The sequence below is a fragment of the Podarcis tiliguerta genome (genome assembly GCF_965153285.1).
Source record: "Podarcis tiliguerta genome assembly, chromosome: 3".
In the NCBI taxonomy this organism is placed as follows: domain Eukaryota; kingdom Metazoa; phylum Chordata; class Lepidosauria; order Squamata; family Lacertidae; genus Podarcis; species Podarcis tiliguerta.
This window is the reverse complement of record NC_139536.1, coordinates 33,951,216-33,968,510: the sequence shown is the minus strand read 5'-3', so window position 1 is coordinate 33,968,510 and position 17,295 is coordinate 33,951,216. Positions and strand designations below refer to the sequence as shown.

The window sequence follows — 17,295 nt, the reverse complement described above, 5'->3', positions numbered from 1 at the left end:
AAAGAAGAATGGACAGATTCATTAGACAAGGCTATCTATGGCTACTAGCAGAAATGTTTCTGAATACCAGCTGCTGGAAACTACAGGAAGGCGAGTGTTCATTCTCTGGTCCTGCTTGCAAATTTTCCTACAGGGATCTGGTTGGTCACAGATAGAATAGGATGATGGACTAGATGGGCCACTGGTCTGATCCAGCACTGCTCCTCTTATGGTCATAGACCGTAATTCTCAACTGCTGTCATGGTGAGTTTTATCTGGGTCACCGTGCCAGTGGTGGAAGACACCCTTTCTGAAGGACTGCCATACATGCATATGGCCAGCAGAGCCAATTGAGAAGAAAGTGAAGAGAGATCAGACAAAGGAAGAAAAAGTAAAGGAAGATAAAGGAGTGTGTGTGTTTTTAATGGGTACAGACCAAGAAAACAGATCGTCATGGGAAGTTCTTTTCTGTCACATAGTCAACTGTGGATTGGCATTGGATTTCTTCCTTGTTTGCTCACTCTCATAATTGTAAATTTGCTGTTACTTGCCTAAATCCATAGCATGGAGAAATATTGTTAAACATCTGTAAGACTAGAGAGCAGCTGCCAATCTGTCACTCCCTGTCTACAGCAGAGGTCTGTGCCCATTTGGTTTGGGTGGATTTAACCAGCCAACTTCTGCATTTACACAAGGTGGTTTTAGCAACGGTTGCATATATGATCCCTATCTTGTGAAAAACAAGCACTTGAACTGCACCAAGTACAATTAGACAACAGGCAGCACCCAGAACTCCTGCTTCAGAACTCAGAGGTGGAACCATGCAAGGTTTAAAAAAGGAGGAGCTGTGTCTAGCTCAATAATGTTTGCTCACTGGTCCTCAACCCAACAGTTGACACAAGGGCAGAGGAACATTCTTCCTTCTTGTAAGGATAAGGAAACAGGCTGTCTTCTGGCGCAGTCATGTCACGGATAAGAGTTTACAACTACCCTGGCAACTCTCCCTCCACCTCTTCTCAGGAAAACTCCCTTTACACTGTGATAAACCAGAGCCCTAGGATCAAGGAATCAAACATCCACACCTTAAGATAGCATAGAGATCCAATTATGCCACTTAAGTTCACACAAGGATAACACGGCTGCAGAATGACCTCGCAGGAATGGAGGCACTGATTAATGGGGGTGCTATCTTTAATAAAACCTAAGCCCTCTTAAGGGGTTGCAAGGAGAGCAATGGGATTATGTGAGGGGGGCGGTCTGGATGAGTGCTAGCTCCACCCCTTCCACCACCAACGTCGTCACCTTCCAACTTGTGAACACGAGTGTCTGAGATGGAGAGTGTTCTGTATCCATGGAAAATTGGGGAGCTAAAACATGCAGAGAGCCACTACAGGCACAGCAGGCTCTCTACTGCGATGGAAAGTGGAAAAGCAGTAAGAACATTTATACATATTTCCCCCCTCAAATGCTCTCATTGTCCTCTTTACAACTCTTGGAAGAGGGCTGTATCCTGATGTTTTTAGACTACAGCTCCCAGGTCCAACAGAAATTGTAGTCCAAAACATCTGGACCGTACCAAGTTGGAGAAAGGTAACCTAGATGATTCTAACAACCATTCTGACTGAAAGGGAGCGGCTTTCCTAACACCACCAGCAAGTTTATGGCCAAGTGGAGATTTGGACCACACTTCCAAGCTCCCATTTTGCACTTTTGGGGATCACACAGTCACCCATGCTTCCTGTTTAAGCAGTTGTCTATTAGGACAGAGAAAGAACGAATATACAAAGACAAACATGACTTCAAAACACAAATGCGGGAAAACTTACCTATGGAATTAACCGCTCCAGGATGACGTTTTGGCCAAGTATATAAACATGAATTTCTAAAGAGAGATTTTGAACCATGCATACTTTCTCATGGCTCATGCTTATTATATTTTTCTTTCCCCTATGTGAATACAAGCATGTATTCCCAGGTGTTAGGAGAGGAGGATGGTGGCAGTCTACCCGCCCTCAAGGTTTCAGATTACAAGAGATTATTCCTCAGAGACACACTTCTCTCTCCGGGTATTGGTTTATAGAAAGTTAGTCAAGACATGTTCCTAATGTCTATTACTTTTTTGCAGGTTACATCTTGGAGATATCCAAGACCAGATTGAGGCTGGACAACCAGAAGCGTGTAACAGGCATCAAATAGTCTATCCTCTTGCATAGCAATCAGGTAGCAATACAGCTGCCCCCATGCAAATATACCAGTTGATTCAAGGGTCCTGTCCTTATTTTAAAATCTCACATTGTCAAAAGTTCAGTGTTTCTATAGTTGGGTGTGAAGGAGCACCGATCTTTCTACTCCTCTGGCCGTTCTGGCGACTGCAAACCATTCATTTTTGCAGCTGCTATCAACAAAGCCTGCAACATCATAGCCTAGGCTATGATTCTTTGTGTGATTGCTCAGGTGAGAGACAACCCTATAAACTGACTTTTGTGTACAACTGTAGTTACTTTGGGGCACACCTCCATGAAACAGACCCAATAGAGATTATAGATTCTGTCCCATAACATATATTTAGGTAAAGGTAAAGGGATCCCTGACCATTCGGTCCAGTCGTGGCCAACTCTGGGGTTGCAGTGCTCATCTCGCTTTATTGGCCGAGGGAGCTGGCGTACAGCTTCCGGGTCATGTGGCCAGCGTGACTAAGCCGCTTCTGGCAAACCAGAGCAGTGCACAGAAATGCCGTTTACCTTCCCACCGGAGCGGTACCTATTTATCTACTTGCACTGGCATGCTTTTGAACTGCTAGGTTGGCAGGAGCAGGGACCGAGCAACGGGAGCTCACCCCGTTGCGGAGATTCAAACCGCCAACCTTCTGATCAGCAAGTCCTAGGCTCTGTGGTTTAACCCACAGCACCACCCATGTTCCTTTTGTCCCTTTTGTAAATACAAAATTGTATTTACTACCAGCTAAATCCTTTATCCAAGTGAAACAAAACATATTAACATGCCAGCTAGCCCACAACCACTGGATATGAAGAGACATTTGAACATCAGGCACCATTTTGTTCTCAGAAGTGCATACTTTACTGTGTCCCTTTATGAAGTGGGCAGCATCATTATTTCCATCTGCTTTTTTTTTTTAAGCAAAAGTTACAAATTTCTAGTTGCCTATGTTCAGAAGTTTGTTTCAACACTCCAAGCCCGACATAGTGCTATTAACTAGAAGCTATACTAAGAACCAGAGGCCTACTATATATATTCCCCATTCCAAGACATATTTATCTGGAGGGGGAGGGGAGAGGAGAAAGAAATCAAGTTTGAACAAATGCTGAACTTTTTTCTGTTCTCCAGCTTGTGCAAGTCTCCAACGCCTTTTCCTCTCCAACTGTGTTCTTTTGAGAAGAAGCAGTGGCAGCTTTACAAGAACTTGTGCTAATTCCTTCAGGACAGCTGCTTAAAACCAAAGCTTGGCACAAAAACTTGACAGACGCTGGGTCTAGAAAGCCAATCTAGACCCACACATGCAAGGTATAAGGGCGGACCTCAACACTGCTCAGTATAGGCAGTCACAATTCCACCCCCTGCTAGCTCCTACCCAGACACTGCTCTCCTAGAGATGCCTGGAAACCCTTTGACTTCAGATAGCATGGCCAAGTTCACTGTGGAGTCTGGAAGAGCTTCTCCAACATGGTGCCCTCCAAATGCTTTAGACTACATCTCTCAGCACACCTATGCTGGCTGAGGGTTATCTAGAGCAGTGTTTCCCAACCTTGGGCCTCCAGCTGTTTTTGGACTACAATTCCCATCATCCTTGACCACTGGTCTTGCTAGCGAGGGATGATGGGAGTTGTAGTCCAAAAACAGCTGGAGGCTCAAGGTTGGGAAACACTGATCTAGAGCACCCACAGCTCACTGGGCCCTAATCAAATGTTATATTGGGGGGGGGGGGAGGCAGGAAAAGGAGTCTGGCCCTGCAGACGGGAGGGAGGCCACATTTGAAGCACATGGTCTCCTCCAAAAATTCCTGGGAACTGTCATTTGTTAAGGGTGCTGGGAGTTGTGGCTCTGTGAAGACTAAACTACACTTTCCAGGAATCTTTGGGAGAAGCTTTTGAATAAATGTGTGTGCAATGTGCTACAAGCATATGGTGCAGATGTGTCTGGAGTCCCTAGCCTTTATGAACTCCCTGACAATATCCAGACAGACACAGGCAAGTCCATAAAAATGAATTAACTTGCTCAGTAATCTGCCAACAAAGAGAGCCGTAAGGGGCAGGTAAGAGGTACGGCCTGATCCACTCACGTTTACTCAGAAGTCAGTCCTGCAGAGCTCAGAGGCTTACTCTTAAGCATGCACCAGACTGTAACTATACCATGCAATCCTAAACATGTTTAGCCACAAGTAATTTCCACTGTTTGTTTTATTTTTTTTTTTGGGGGGGGGGGGGAGATATACTTACTCTCAAGTAATTTGGAAATATCTACAAACTTAGAACAGACAAAACCCGTGCCTAGCAAAGCACTTCACCAACTTCTAAATATTTCCCAAATGTTTTATTTATTCATTTTCAGAGTGGCACAGCCCCCTCTCTTTGCAGGAGCCACTATCGAGATCAAAAAAATGTCTCCCTTCAAATATAATCCGCAACACACAAAATATGCACTTTGCTAAGAACCCTTGCATCCACACAGTGCACTTTTCGAGGCTCGAGGCTGTCCAAGGAAGTGCAAGGCCTCCTCCATCCCTTGAGCTGCTGTGTGGACAAAGACAACCTGGCCCTCGAAAGGAACGGGCCTTATTCAAGTGCATACGCAGCTCTCACGGTTAACTCGTGCCACGAGCAGGATGCGAAAGGCAGATAACGAGCCCTGGCCATGCTAACAAGAACAGTATAGAGTTTCTGCAATCAGTACAGCTCAACGCAAAAATAAAAAATGAGACGTGCTTTTGGAATATACAACCAACTGCGCGCTCCCCCTTTTTTTTTTTACCTTTAACTGGAAGGGCTGGATCTCATTCAAACTCTGATTCCTGAGCTTCTTCGTGAGGATCTTGAGCATGGTACAAATCCAGAAAGCCGGGAAAGAGTTAAGCACCCACGCACATCTAGATCGGCTGCCGCTGCCGCCGCCGCCGCCACGCTTGGAGGCACTCAGAATAGCTTGCATTCAGCAACTTCAGGTACACCCAACTTGTAGTTTGAAGAGGGCAGGATCTTGCAGAGAGAAATTCGATCTTGCGCCCCTTTCCTTCCAGACAACAGCCTGGATGGGTCTGGGTTTTGTTGATGAAAAATACTGCCACGCACAGTCTTTGGTTTTTGTTCCCCCCTTCCTTTTCTTCCAACACGTATATAGATATTACACAGCAAATCCTTTCATTTGCTTCGCAGGCTGCAGAGGCAGCCGAGGTAAAGGAGCAGCTATAGCGGGGCTTAGCAAGAGAGGCAAAAGCGGAGCAGCAGCAAGAACTTAGGGAGAGATGAGCGAGCTCTCCCAGCAGAGGCCCGGGGCTCCGCTCATGGCAGCGAGTCTAACGTGCCATGCCGTTCACTCTCTTCCCCGTCGCCGGCAGCCCCTGGCCAGCATCGCTCCTCCTGGGCACACGCGCTCTTCCTCCCTCGCGCACCCGGCCCGGCTCCTTTTTCTCTCTTCCACGCTCCCCTCTCGCTGCCTTCGAGCTGTGTGAAACTTGTAACAAACAGAACACGCATCCGAGGCGCCCATTGGCCCGGCCGAGGAGGACTGTGTCAATTTCAGTGGGCGGGGCTTCCATTTAAAGGGAAACCAAAAGGAAGAAGGGGAAAGTCGCCTTTCACGCGCGCGCGCAACCCTCCCTCCGGGCTGGGAGATCCAGAGGCGCCGGATGCCATAAGCCCTGGCAGCTGCAGATCCTTAAATCCGAAAGGATCCCCTCCCCTCTTGAAACGAGGGCTGGAGATTACTAGTAGCATACAGTGCGTGCGTGTGTGTGTGTATACACGATCTGAAAAGTTTTATTCAGCACTTCAGAAAGTTTGCTCTGGATCCTGGTAAGGTAAAGGGACCCCTGATCATTAGGTCTTGTCGTGGCCGACTCTGGGGTTGTGGCGCTCATCTCGCTTTATTGGCAGAGGGAGCCGGCGTACAGTTTCCTGGTCATGTGGCCAGCATGACTAAGCCACTTCTGGAGAACCAGAGCAGCGCACGGAAACGCCATTTACCTTCCCGCCGGAGTGGTACCTATTTATCTACTTGCACTTTGACATGCTTTCAAACTGCTAGGTTGGCAGGAGCAGGGACTGAGCAATGGGAGCTCACCCCGTCATGGGGATTCGAATCACCGACCTTCTGATCAGCAAGTCCTAGGCTCTGTGGTTTAATCCACAGCGCCACCCACGCTGGATCGTGGTAGGATGCCGTGAATCACTAACGTCGTATATTTATTACAGAGACTAACAAAAAAGAGATTATTTCCAGCACCATGTGAAGGCAGAAGCTGAAATGCTTTGCTAGCAATAACTGATCTATTTTGTTACCCGCTGAGATATGCATAGCACCCATGAATGTGCATACGATGAAGAGCCTTGTGACACCTTCAGAACTAACAAATTCATTATGGCATTAGCTTCAGTGGCCTACACTCCGGCAGAGAATTGTAGGGTTGGAAGAGACCTCCAGAGTCATCTAGTCCAAGCCCTGCAATGAAGGAATCTCAACTTAAAAACCTCCGAGGAAGGAGAGTCCACCACCTTCCCAGGGAGTTTGTTCCACTATCAAACAGCTCCTACCATCAGAAAGTACTTCTGGATGATTAGTAGGAATCTATTTTCTTGTAACTTGAAGCCATTAGATTGGGTCCTACCCTCCAGAGGAGGAGAAAAGAAGCTTACTTCCATCTGACAGCCCTTTAGATACTTGAAGATGCCTTTTGTATCTCCTCTCTGTCTCCACTTTTCCAGGCTAAACATACCCAGCTCCTTCAACTGCTCCTCATAGGGCTTGGGTTCCAGACCCTTGATCACCTTGGTTGCCCTCCTCTTCACAGTACTCCAGGCGTGAGCTGAATGAGCCCTTGGTCACCCTCCTCTGCAAACATTCCAGCTTGTCAATATTATTCTTAAATGGTGGTGCCCAGAACTGGACACAGAACTCCAGGTGTGGCCTGACCAAGGCAGAATAGAGAAGGACTATTACTTCACTTGATTGGGACACTATACTTCCGTTGATGCAGCCTAGAAAAGCATTAGCTTTCTTTTGCTGCTGTCTCACACTGTTGTCTCATGTTAAGCTTGTGGTCTACTAAAACACCTAGATCCTTTTCACATGAAGGACTGGCAAGCCAGATGTCCCACATCTTTTATTTATGCAGCTTGTTCTTCCAGCCTAAGTGCAAAAACTTACATTTGTCCCTATTGTCAGTTCACCAATCTGTTTAAGGTTACATTGAATCTTGATTCTGTCTTCTGCGGCATTAGCTACCCCTCCCAGTTTGGTATCATTTGCAAATGTGATGAGCATCTCTTCAATCCTTTCGTCCAAGTCATTTATAAAGATGTTGACAGACAGTCAGGTTGTACATCCATAGCAGTGACCAGAGGAGGAATGACCTCCCAGACGCCTTTATCTGCCCCAGCTGCAACAAAACATCTCTCTCCCATATCAGTTTCTACAGACACAGCAGGTGTTGTAGCCTTCCAACAGTTTGACTTCACCCCCAAAGGTGCACTCCTCCACTGTCTCCCAAGTAATATGAATTCCAATGAACAACAATGGGCCCAGGAACGAACCCTGCAGCACCCCACTTGTCACTTTCCCCCAGGATGATGGGGAACCCTTAGTGAGCACTCTTTGGGTTGGATCAGTCATCCAACTACATATCCACCTAACAGTTACCTCATCCAGTCCACATTTTACCAGCTGTTCTGTACTGAGGCAGTATACAGATGATAGCTTTTTAGAGACTGGCACCGCAATACTCTATGCATCTTTCCTGAGAAGTAAGCGCCACTGCATTCATCAGAGCTTATTTTCTAGTGCAGGGATAGTCAGCAGGGCACCCTCCAGGTGTTTTGGACGGCAACTGTCATCAGCTAGCATGGCCAATGGGTAGGGCTGGTAGGAGTTGTCAGTGCAAAATATCTGGAGGCCACCATGTTGACTAGCCCAGTAGTGTATTTAGAACTTCACTGCTGGCAGAGTTGTCCCTGGGCATGGTGTCTCGCCATGGTATCTAACTGAACTTATGTTTGGCATGATTTCCCCCTCTCCCTGTCACCCAAAAAAGCCAGAACTACACATAAAGAAGCATGTTTAACTAAATGAAAGGATAAGTAGATTTCTACGTAACTACATATGTGTGCACGTGCTCCTTTTAAAGGCAGGGACAGACTACCATTCTGATCAGAGAACATTGCCACACTCAGTTTGCTTATTCAGGAGACTGGGGCAACCAGCAAGGGAGGAGAAAATCCTCAAAAATTATTGAAAAGCATTAAAAATACTCAATTAACTGAGGTTCTGCCCCCCCCCGTAAAGTCCTCTTTGGGGTGGATTTTTGCCCGTTATCTCCCCCCAAAAGCTCAACAACTTTTGGGGTCGATCTCTCTCAAAAAATGGCTTGCCCTAACAAAAATCCTGGCCATGCCCAAGGGAACCAGCTGCAACTAGGAAGACAGAGCAAGGACATTCTCCTTCCTTGCAACAGGGTTCCACTTGTACCCTTACAGATTGCAAAAGTACAGCAGGCTTAAAAGGGGAAGTTGCACCAGAGAAATGTTTGTCATACACAGCCTTGTGGTGTGTCCTCTTGAAGAACCCAGGCAGGAGCGCCAAAGGAAATTTGCTAATGACCTTGCAGATACTCCCTGAGCACCGTTATTATCTGATGGGTGCTGGGCACTCTGTGCAGAGCGGAGCAGCTCCATGCTATAATTATTATCTCACGGCTGTTCATGTGTCGAGTTCCAGCAGGTCCTGAGCTGAGGTCCTTTGAGCTGAAGAACAAAGGCACTTACAACTGAACTGTTCCAGGAAACCTTGCAGCATATGAAGATCATTCTGTTGTTCAGATCTGGTCTGAAGGCACACAAGGCCATTGCCTTGCTGGAGCTATACTAACCTGGGTCTGGGTAGTGCCTGGATTGGATAACTGTCTAGGAACCATCCTACATTGGATTCCATGATGAAAGGTGGGAAATAATTGTAAGAAAATAAGTAAAGGGCACTGTTGTTCAGGCCTTGGCTGTTTATGAGATTCACATGCTGTTCCTGTTTTTGGAAACACTCCCATGAGCTAGTAGATGGATTGGTATTTCATTTCAAGCGAATATTTTACATTGGCTTTTTAGTTGTTATTACTCACCCTGAGACTTCTGGAGCAGGATGTCTACACACACCCCAATAAATAGAAAATCAAAGGCCTAAATTAAATACTTAGATTTTCTTATGCCTTACAAGTAGGACCATGTCAATGTAAAGTTCATTCAAATATCTGAATATACAATGCTAGATGTTCCCAAAGGCTAATCAGATTTAACCAAATAGCTGACTGTATAAACATTTGAAATTGTAGTGAACTAAGAATCAAAATACAGGCATATGCTATCAACAGTGTATGTTTCCAAACTTAAAAATGGAAAGCGCAGTGCTGGTGGTCAACAAAAGAGGTTTAAAGACTCAAGGCAAATCTTTAAAAAATGTAGTATAAACACAGACAACTGGGAAACACTGACCTGTGAGTGCTTCAGTTGGAGAACAGCCTTTACCAAAGGTGTCATGGGCTTTGAAGATGCTCAAACTCAGGAGGAAAGGGAGAAACATGCTAAGAGGAAGACATGCTTGGCAAACCATCGTCATAATCACCCCCTGCCCATAATCACCTATGACCCCACTGTGGAAGGACGTGTGGAACCAGAATTAGCCTCCACAGTCACTTATGGGGTCACTGTTAAAACCGTGTTTCTGGAAGACAATCTTACTTGGCTATGAGTGATCGCCAAAGAGAGAAGAGATTATTTTCGTGCCATTTTTTTATGAAGAAGGAAAAAAGCCTCTCGCCAAAGAACAGAGAGGGGCATTTAAAATCCAGCTACTAACACTTAACATCCAATCCCTGGCACTTCTAACTAAGCCAGTCACCATGCCACTACAAGAAGCCTCCTAACCTCGTAACAGATGTGTATCAGGAGGTGGTGATTCAAGAAGTGCAGCTTCTTGAAATGTATCCATGCATCACAAAGAACTTGATCATCATGCAAGCCTAATGGAGGGTGGGTGGGAAGAGAAGAGCTCTCATGGAAGAAGGAAAGTCTACTCTGGGGACATCTCCTCCAGATGTTGTTGGACTCGAGCTCCCATTATCCCTGGCCATCAGCCATGCTGGCTGGGTCTGATGGGAGTCTGATGGACTCTAACAGTGTTTGAAGGGATACAATGCTATAGCCACCCATGGTCAGTTCATTCCATTTCATCACTCCTAATTGATTTCCCCTCCCAATCCCAAGGGAAACAAAGGAATTGTGAAATTGAACAAGCATCTTCTGGTCTAGAAAGTTTCACTCCTAAGGGAAGCGGCATTCTTTGTTGCCATTTTAAGGACAAAAAGGGTAAGAGCATCTGTTGATGTATATGAATATATGCAAGCATTTTCATTTGAGAGGGAAAGTAAAATTCAAATCAACTCCCAGCTCTGTTGTGTTGAGGGTTCTTTCCCTCTTTTTTGACTAATCCTTCTCCTCTGCCTTTAGGAAGAGCAAGACAACAACATACATTTTAAAAAGTGATGGGGGGAATTTCTCGATGCTAGAGGGCTCAAGCACCATCTAGCGGCACCATCCATTCATTACATTGTCAATGAACATTGTTCCAAGCGTCAAAATCGGAACCCGTCATGAGCAACAAACCCCACATAAAATACGAATTCAGCTGTGTCTGTGTAACACACAAAAATAAATAAATACACGTTTAAGATAATTAAGACAGGCAATAAACTAGAGATGTGTTTGGACCTAACTGTGGTTTCCAAAAGCTTTTCAAAAAAGTGAAGTAGCAGTTAGGGTGGAGGGTGAATTTGGGCCTGAATTTAACTGTTAATCATCCTGTATATGTTCAAGAGGAGAAGCAAAAACAAAACAAAACAAAAACAACTCTAAGCAGTTTATGCAAAAACAATAAAAATAAAACCACCTTCAATTTTTTAAAAAGTTGTTTTGTCCCCAGCCTCCTCCCTGCCGAGGGCTACAAAGGCCACACTGAGAGCAAGGACCACCCCTTGGGCACTTTTGCCTCAGTCTCCTTCTCCTGGGGCTCTTCCCTCCCACCCCCCCTACTAACTGCCTCTTTCCCCTCAGCCACCATGTCCTTTTATGACATCAGAGGCAGTTTGTAGCTAATGGCAACAGCGCAACCTTCCTAGACCTGACAGTTGTGAGGGCACCACAGCAGTGAGTTGCTTATTATTAAAAAATATTTACAGTTCAACCTTCGTATGTACTGTTACCTATTTGTGCCCCAACTTCAACCCACAAATATCCACCAGTTTTTGTCAACTGACTTCTGAAAGTGAATTTCAACGAGTGTAAATCTACAAACATCCACCTGCTTCAGCCTCATGGCATTTCACTGATATCTGAATGAGAACCCATTGGCTTCCACCCACTAACATCTTCCAGGTTCAGTTAGGTCCATCACTAGATGTAAGCCAGTTTCTGACCGTGGATGCCAGCCACCTTCAAGCCACAACTCTGCTCAGCAAGTGAACTTGCCTTATTATCGCTCCACAGCATCCCACAGCCAGACGATTGCTTCTGTCCGTCTGCTGATTCCCCTTCTCCAAGTGGCAGAGTGAGCGATACTTCCTGTCCCAGCGGTTGCCCACTGTGGTCTGTTGGGAAAGAGGAAAGGGCTCACTTTTATACCCACCCAGTTGCCATGTGCATTTGTGATGTCACAGGTAGTCCGTAGCCAATGGCAACCACTGGGGGTGCATCACCAGAATCTCCTCAGGCCTCACAATGGTAGGTGCACCTCAGCAGCGATTTATTTGCATGCTTGTTTATTATTAGAATCATAGAACTGTAGGGACCCTAGGAGTCATCTACAGGAATCATAACTGAAGAATCTCTGACAGAGGGCCACCCAACCTCTGTTTAGAAACCTCCATTGAGGAGAGTCAGCCACCTTCCAAGGCAGCTCATTCCACAGTCGAACAGCTCTCACTGTCAGAAAATTCCTCCTAGTTTTTAGTCAGAATCTCCTTTCTTGTAATTGTCATCCATTGGCCCAGGTCCACAACAACTCTCTTCCTCTCCCGTGTGACAACATTAGCTGGAAAGGAAAGGGGGGAACCTGGGCTCTTCCTGTTCCCAACAGCCGTGGAGGCAGTGTTGCAACCCATCCTGTATAATACAGGATCGTCCTGTATTTCAGTGTAAAATGCTACATCCTGTATTGATTCATTGCAGGACACAGTTTGCCCCCTATTTCTGTATTCTGCTGCGCACTCTTTCTCTCGGCCAAGTAGGGGATCCTTTCCTCATCCTGCCCCTGAGGAGGACCGAATCAGGGCAAGGCTTTCATGTTGTTGCTTCCAGTTCCCTGCAGTTTTGGCTGAATTAAGGCAGCCATCTGCAGAGCAGCAGCCTGTGAGCTCTGAGCCCCGTCCTTCAGAGAGCAACAGGTTCTGAGGCTCTAGAAGCAAGCTGCTTTGTGTCAGCGTGGCCCAGAAGCCCCGTTTCTGAACAAAGTTATGATATTTGATGTGATATGATAAAGCATGATATTTGAAAGAGGAGGGTGGGGGGTGAAATAGTTCTCCACAAGGATTGCTCTCCACCTAATATTTTCTCTCTCTTTCAGAAATTTAACAAAGCTCATTCCCTCATCAGAATATGCCCTTCCCCATTTATTATTTGCTGTACAAGTGCATATACAGTGGTACCTCAGGTTAAGTACTTAATTCGTTCTGGAGGTCTGTACTTAACCTGAAACTGTTCTTAACCTGAAGCACCACTTTAGCTAATGGGGCCTCCTGCTGCTGCCTCGCCGCTGGAGCACGATTTCTGTTCTCATCCTGAAGCAAAGTTCTTAACTTGAAGCACGATTTCTGGGTTAGCGGAGTCTGTAACCTGAAGCGTCTGTAACCCGAGGTACCACTGTATGTGAAAGGGTACATGAAATGTCATGTATTTAAGCTCTGTGTAGCAAAGCACAGACAGATTTACAAATTCATGTGTATGTGTGTGTGGCAAATTCCAGAGGGGCCACCCTGTTAGGCTGAAATAGATTGTAATGCATTGCTTTGTCTGCACCAGGTGAAAAAAATCCACCAGTGCAGCCCCCCCCCCATATTTTGCCAAACTATGGTAGCAACTCTAAGTGGAAGCTGCTCCACCTCTGGCTTCTTGGCTTCTTACTTACAACTCCAAGGGGCAGCAGCACCGACTGACAGCTTCCTCCTCTTTAGTTTCAGTTTTGCAGAACACAGCAGGGAGGAGGAGGGTCGGGATAGAAGCAGAAGGAGGTGGTTCTGCCTGTCATTGGCTCAGGTGGCACCTACCCTTGGCCTCCCTGCCTTCTGCCCTCTGGAATACCTCCTCTAAAAGTGTAGGCCATAGCTGAAGGACCTGCAAGAGAAGGAAACCGCAGGAGCAAAATGCATATGTTTTTATGCTGGAAAGCTCTCCAGCCAGGTAAATTGCAAGCGTGGAAAGGCAACCCAAACATAAGCCGCCTGTGGTATAGTTCGAGTTTCTGTTATGAGAAGGGCTGAACGGCAAGGGGCAGCATAAGACCTTCACACTCACTCCTAATTTTTGAAATGCGTAATTGTCACCAGAGGGCAGCAAAGGAGCATTAATGCTTGCTGAAGTGCAGCCAGTAGATGTGTTACAAGAGAAAAGGAGCTGAAGAGGGTATGGAGGGCATTCAGAACTGATTTCTTCTGCAAGGTGATGTTACCTGTTGCAGAGCTGGAATCAGGAGTGGAGCAGTCTGCCTCAGAAGGTGGTAGGCTCTCCCCTGTTGCAGTTGTGTAAGCAGAGGCTAGATGACTACATGTCGGAGATGCTGTAGCAGTGAACTTCCTACATGGACAGGGTTGAACTAGATGGCGTTTGAGGTTCCTTCCAACTCTATGATCCTAAAATACCTATTGGCAGCAGGGTTGACTCACCTGTGGCCTGCGAAATGTGATTGGACTTCAAAACCCATCAGCCCTGGCCCCTAGTCAGGGATGATGGGAGTTGAAGTTCCAGCAACATTGGGTGAGAGGGAGACAGGTGAGCCACTCCTGCCCTACAAGGTCAAAGTTCTTTCAGCATCTTTCAATGCACCCTTTTTTTAATGTTCATATTAAACATTAGGTAGAAAAGGCTTGAATTATCCAAAAGCATAGCTGCCTGAGTTCTCTCCATGAAGAAGTTACAGAGCTTCCTTTTACTGAGGACCCCCCCCCCCCAAGTGGTGGCTGGTGTGCATTGCAAAAAGGCATAGCAAAAGGTAGGAGGACCAACACTAGGTGGAACCAGAGCCAATAACAGGCAGAGTCAAGCAATTCTGTCCCCCAGCCAGCTCCCTGCTGAGTTCTATGAGGGCAAAACTGACACCAAGGAAGAGGACGCAGACAAGCAGTGCCACCCCCTGAACTGGCTGCCTGTAAAAAAAAAGAAAGCAGGCAGGTTAGAGCTGGCTGAGAGCAAACTGAGGCTGAGGGGGCAATGCTCCATTTGCCCTAATAAACCAGCCTACACTGGGCTCTCCAGACTGGGTTTTATGTTTGGCTTTCCGTAGGCGTTTCCTGCAAAAAGTCAGTGGTGGATTGATACTGGACTGTCCGCACATCGTTCTGTTTTATTAGTTGTTCTGCGATGTCTCACTAGTGTTCCCATCCAGAGAGGCACTATTCTGCTGCAGCACAACGAAAGCAGGATGAAAAATAAACTGGGACGTTCATGGTGCAGAAAGTTACAGGGGAATGTTTCGGCTCTGGAACACTTGAAGGCACAAACAGTTATCAAAAGTGAGACCCCATATAACTGCCCCTGATACCCTCATGAGGAAATCATCAGGAATGCACAATAAAAAAGTTGTTTGGGAGGGACCCTGAGTCAGACCAGGGGCCATTTAGCTAACTCGCTGCTATCTATCCTGACTGGCAGCAGATCTCCCCAGGTAATGTTCTTTTCCTAGCCCTTCCACCCAAAAGGCTTTTGCTGGCAATGTCAGAGATTGAACTTGGCCTTTCAAACATATGCTCTGCCACTGAGTCATCACCTCCTCTGGGATTATTCCTAACCTTTTCTGGGTTCACCCTGTCAGCTTATCAACTGATACGCCACACGTGAGCTTACCTGCGAAGGGATTGCTTGGGTGCACGTACCCATGCTCTGGTAACCATCCATTTAGACCAGGAGAGGGGATTTCTCCCCCCCGCCCCCGATGTTGCTGAACTCCAATGAGCCCTAGCAAGCATGCCAATAGCCATGGAGGATGGGAGTTGTAGTTCAGCAACATCGGGAGGGCCAAGATTCTCCACACCGGATTTAAAAGTACGTATTGAAAAATGTGTTGCCATTAAAAAAAGACCCAGATGCTACCATTGATCCAGAACAGGGCTGCAAGGTTATTAACCTGGGCAGTTTGATCATATGGTGCCTGTGTTTTGTCAGTTGGGCTGGCTCCATGCCGAATTCTGGTCCCAATTTAAAGTGCTGGGTTAAGCCCTTAAAGATCTCAATGGCTTGGGACCAAGTGGCCTGAAATACTGTTTACCTCTATATTCACTTACCTGGAACTTAAGTTCCTTTCCAGAAGACCTGCTTCAGTGCCTGCACCCAATGGAGGCGGGTCACCGCTAGGGAGAGGGCCTTTTCAGTAGTGGCACCCCGGTTGGGAACAGCCTTCCCTGGGAGGCTGGCTTGGTGCCATCTCTGTGGTCTTTGAGACCTTTCTGTTCATCCAGGCCTTTTAAATAACTTATAGCCAGAGCCACTCAGTGTATCTTGCGGAAGATTGTCAGTACTGTCTATGACACTGACTGGCAGTGTCTCTCTCTCTTTCGGGCAGAGAGTCTTTCCCAGCCCTACCTGGAGATGCCAGACGGGGACTGAAGCTGGGACCTTCTGCATGCCAAGCAGATGCTCTAGTACTAGGCTAGGGCCCTGCCCTGTGTGTGCTGACTTCGGAGTCAGCCCCATTGGCCTCAAGGGGACATACTTCTGAGTCAACATGCATCAGACTGAGCAGTAAAACAGCCCTCACTTAGTGCAATGACCTCTTGCAGGGCTGATCTTGGGGAACAAGAAGTTTTTAAAATGTGGCATACTGAATCCGTTGTCTGTTGAGCAAAGGGTGAGCTTACATCTATATAGAAAGGGAAAGGTGTAATGTTGCTTTATGTGTCCTTGCTTTAGGACAATGGAAGCGGAGAGAGGGTGGAGAGGCTGGTAGGGTTCTGACAAGTGTTGATCTCTGAGCTAACCAAGCCGAAGAGCCACCGCAATGGTACCCTGCTGTGCAAACTGCTGCTTATAGGAGACGTTGTCAATTCAATCTCCTGCCAAGTGTTACCTGATTTAAAGGGAGAGTCGGTGGAAGCACCCGAGGAGCCTTTGGTGCAGAAAGAGATTGATTATGGAATAAAATTATAACATTACAGCTCTGAGCATGTCTTCATATCCAATCTGTAGAAGATGATTGCATCCCAATCAATTTATGGCTACCAGTTTTCAACACACACACACACCCAATCTCCACCCCCACTTTAGCTTCTCTCTGAAAATCTTCAAGGAGGAATGAGTTGGTCCAACATTTTTCTTTGGAGGTTTTTAAAGCCTGTCTTTGCTTTCCACCATGGACAGCTTGACGGTTGCATTTGTGCAAAGCGAGGAAAAGGACAAAAAGCAGCTGCAAGTTAAGGATACAGTGGTACCTCTAGTTACGAACTTAATTCGTTCTGGAAGTCCGTTCTTAATCTGAAACTGTTCGTAACTAGAGGCGTGCTTTTGCTAACGGGGCCTCTTGCTGCCGCTGTGCCACTGGCACACAATTTCCGTTCTCATCCTGGGGCAAAGTTCTCAACTCGAAGTAACTCTTCAGGTTAGCAGAGTTTGTAACCTGAGGCGTTTGTAACCTGAGGCGTTTGTAACTCGAGGTACCACTGTAATGGTGACACTTAATTCTTTGGGCTTGGGTGGGTGGGTGCTGGATGTAAGAAACTGTGTGTATTCTGAGTTGGTAAGACTTGAGCCCACAGCAAATCCTGCCGTAGTACTTTGGGATCCCAGGCAAAGGAAGTCACCTCATTTCAACCCCACAACAACCCTGTGAGGTAGGTTAGCCCAA

General features: G+C 46.5%; 1 protein-coding gene and 1 long non-coding RNA gene across 6 annotated transcripts in view; one reads left to right on the top strand and one right to left on the bottom strand.

The window, feature by feature from the left end:
• LOC310674818 (uncharacterized protein) overlaps positions 1-5,839 on the bottom strand; it is a 56,351-nt gene extending 50,512 nt beyond the window's left edge. The window contains exon 1 of one of the 4 annotated variants that reach the window (XM_083434576.1): positions 4,966-5,839. In XM_083434576.1, coding sequence (XP_083290702.1) covers positions 4,966-5,142 — 177 coding nt within the window. In that variant the 5' untranslated portion in view covers positions 5,143-5,839. The remainder of the gene's footprint in view (positions 1-4,965) is intronic. The other 3 variants (XM_083434579.1, XM_083434578.1, XM_083434577.1) reach the window with 3 other exon arrangements.
• A 5,675-nt stretch (positions 5,840-11,514) lies between these two features.
• On the top strand, positions 11,515-16,606 carry LOC310674843. Of its 2 annotated transcripts, none has more exons than XR_014509786.1 (2): positions 11,515-11,969; positions 16,365-16,606. It is a non-coding gene; the product is annotated as an uncharacterized lncRNA (long non-coding RNA). The 2 variants fall into 2 exon arrangements; XR_014509787.1 differs by lacking the exon at positions 11,515-11,969 and adding an exon at positions 13,438-14,971.
• The last annotated feature ends 689 nt before the right edge of the window (positions 16,607-17,295 follow it).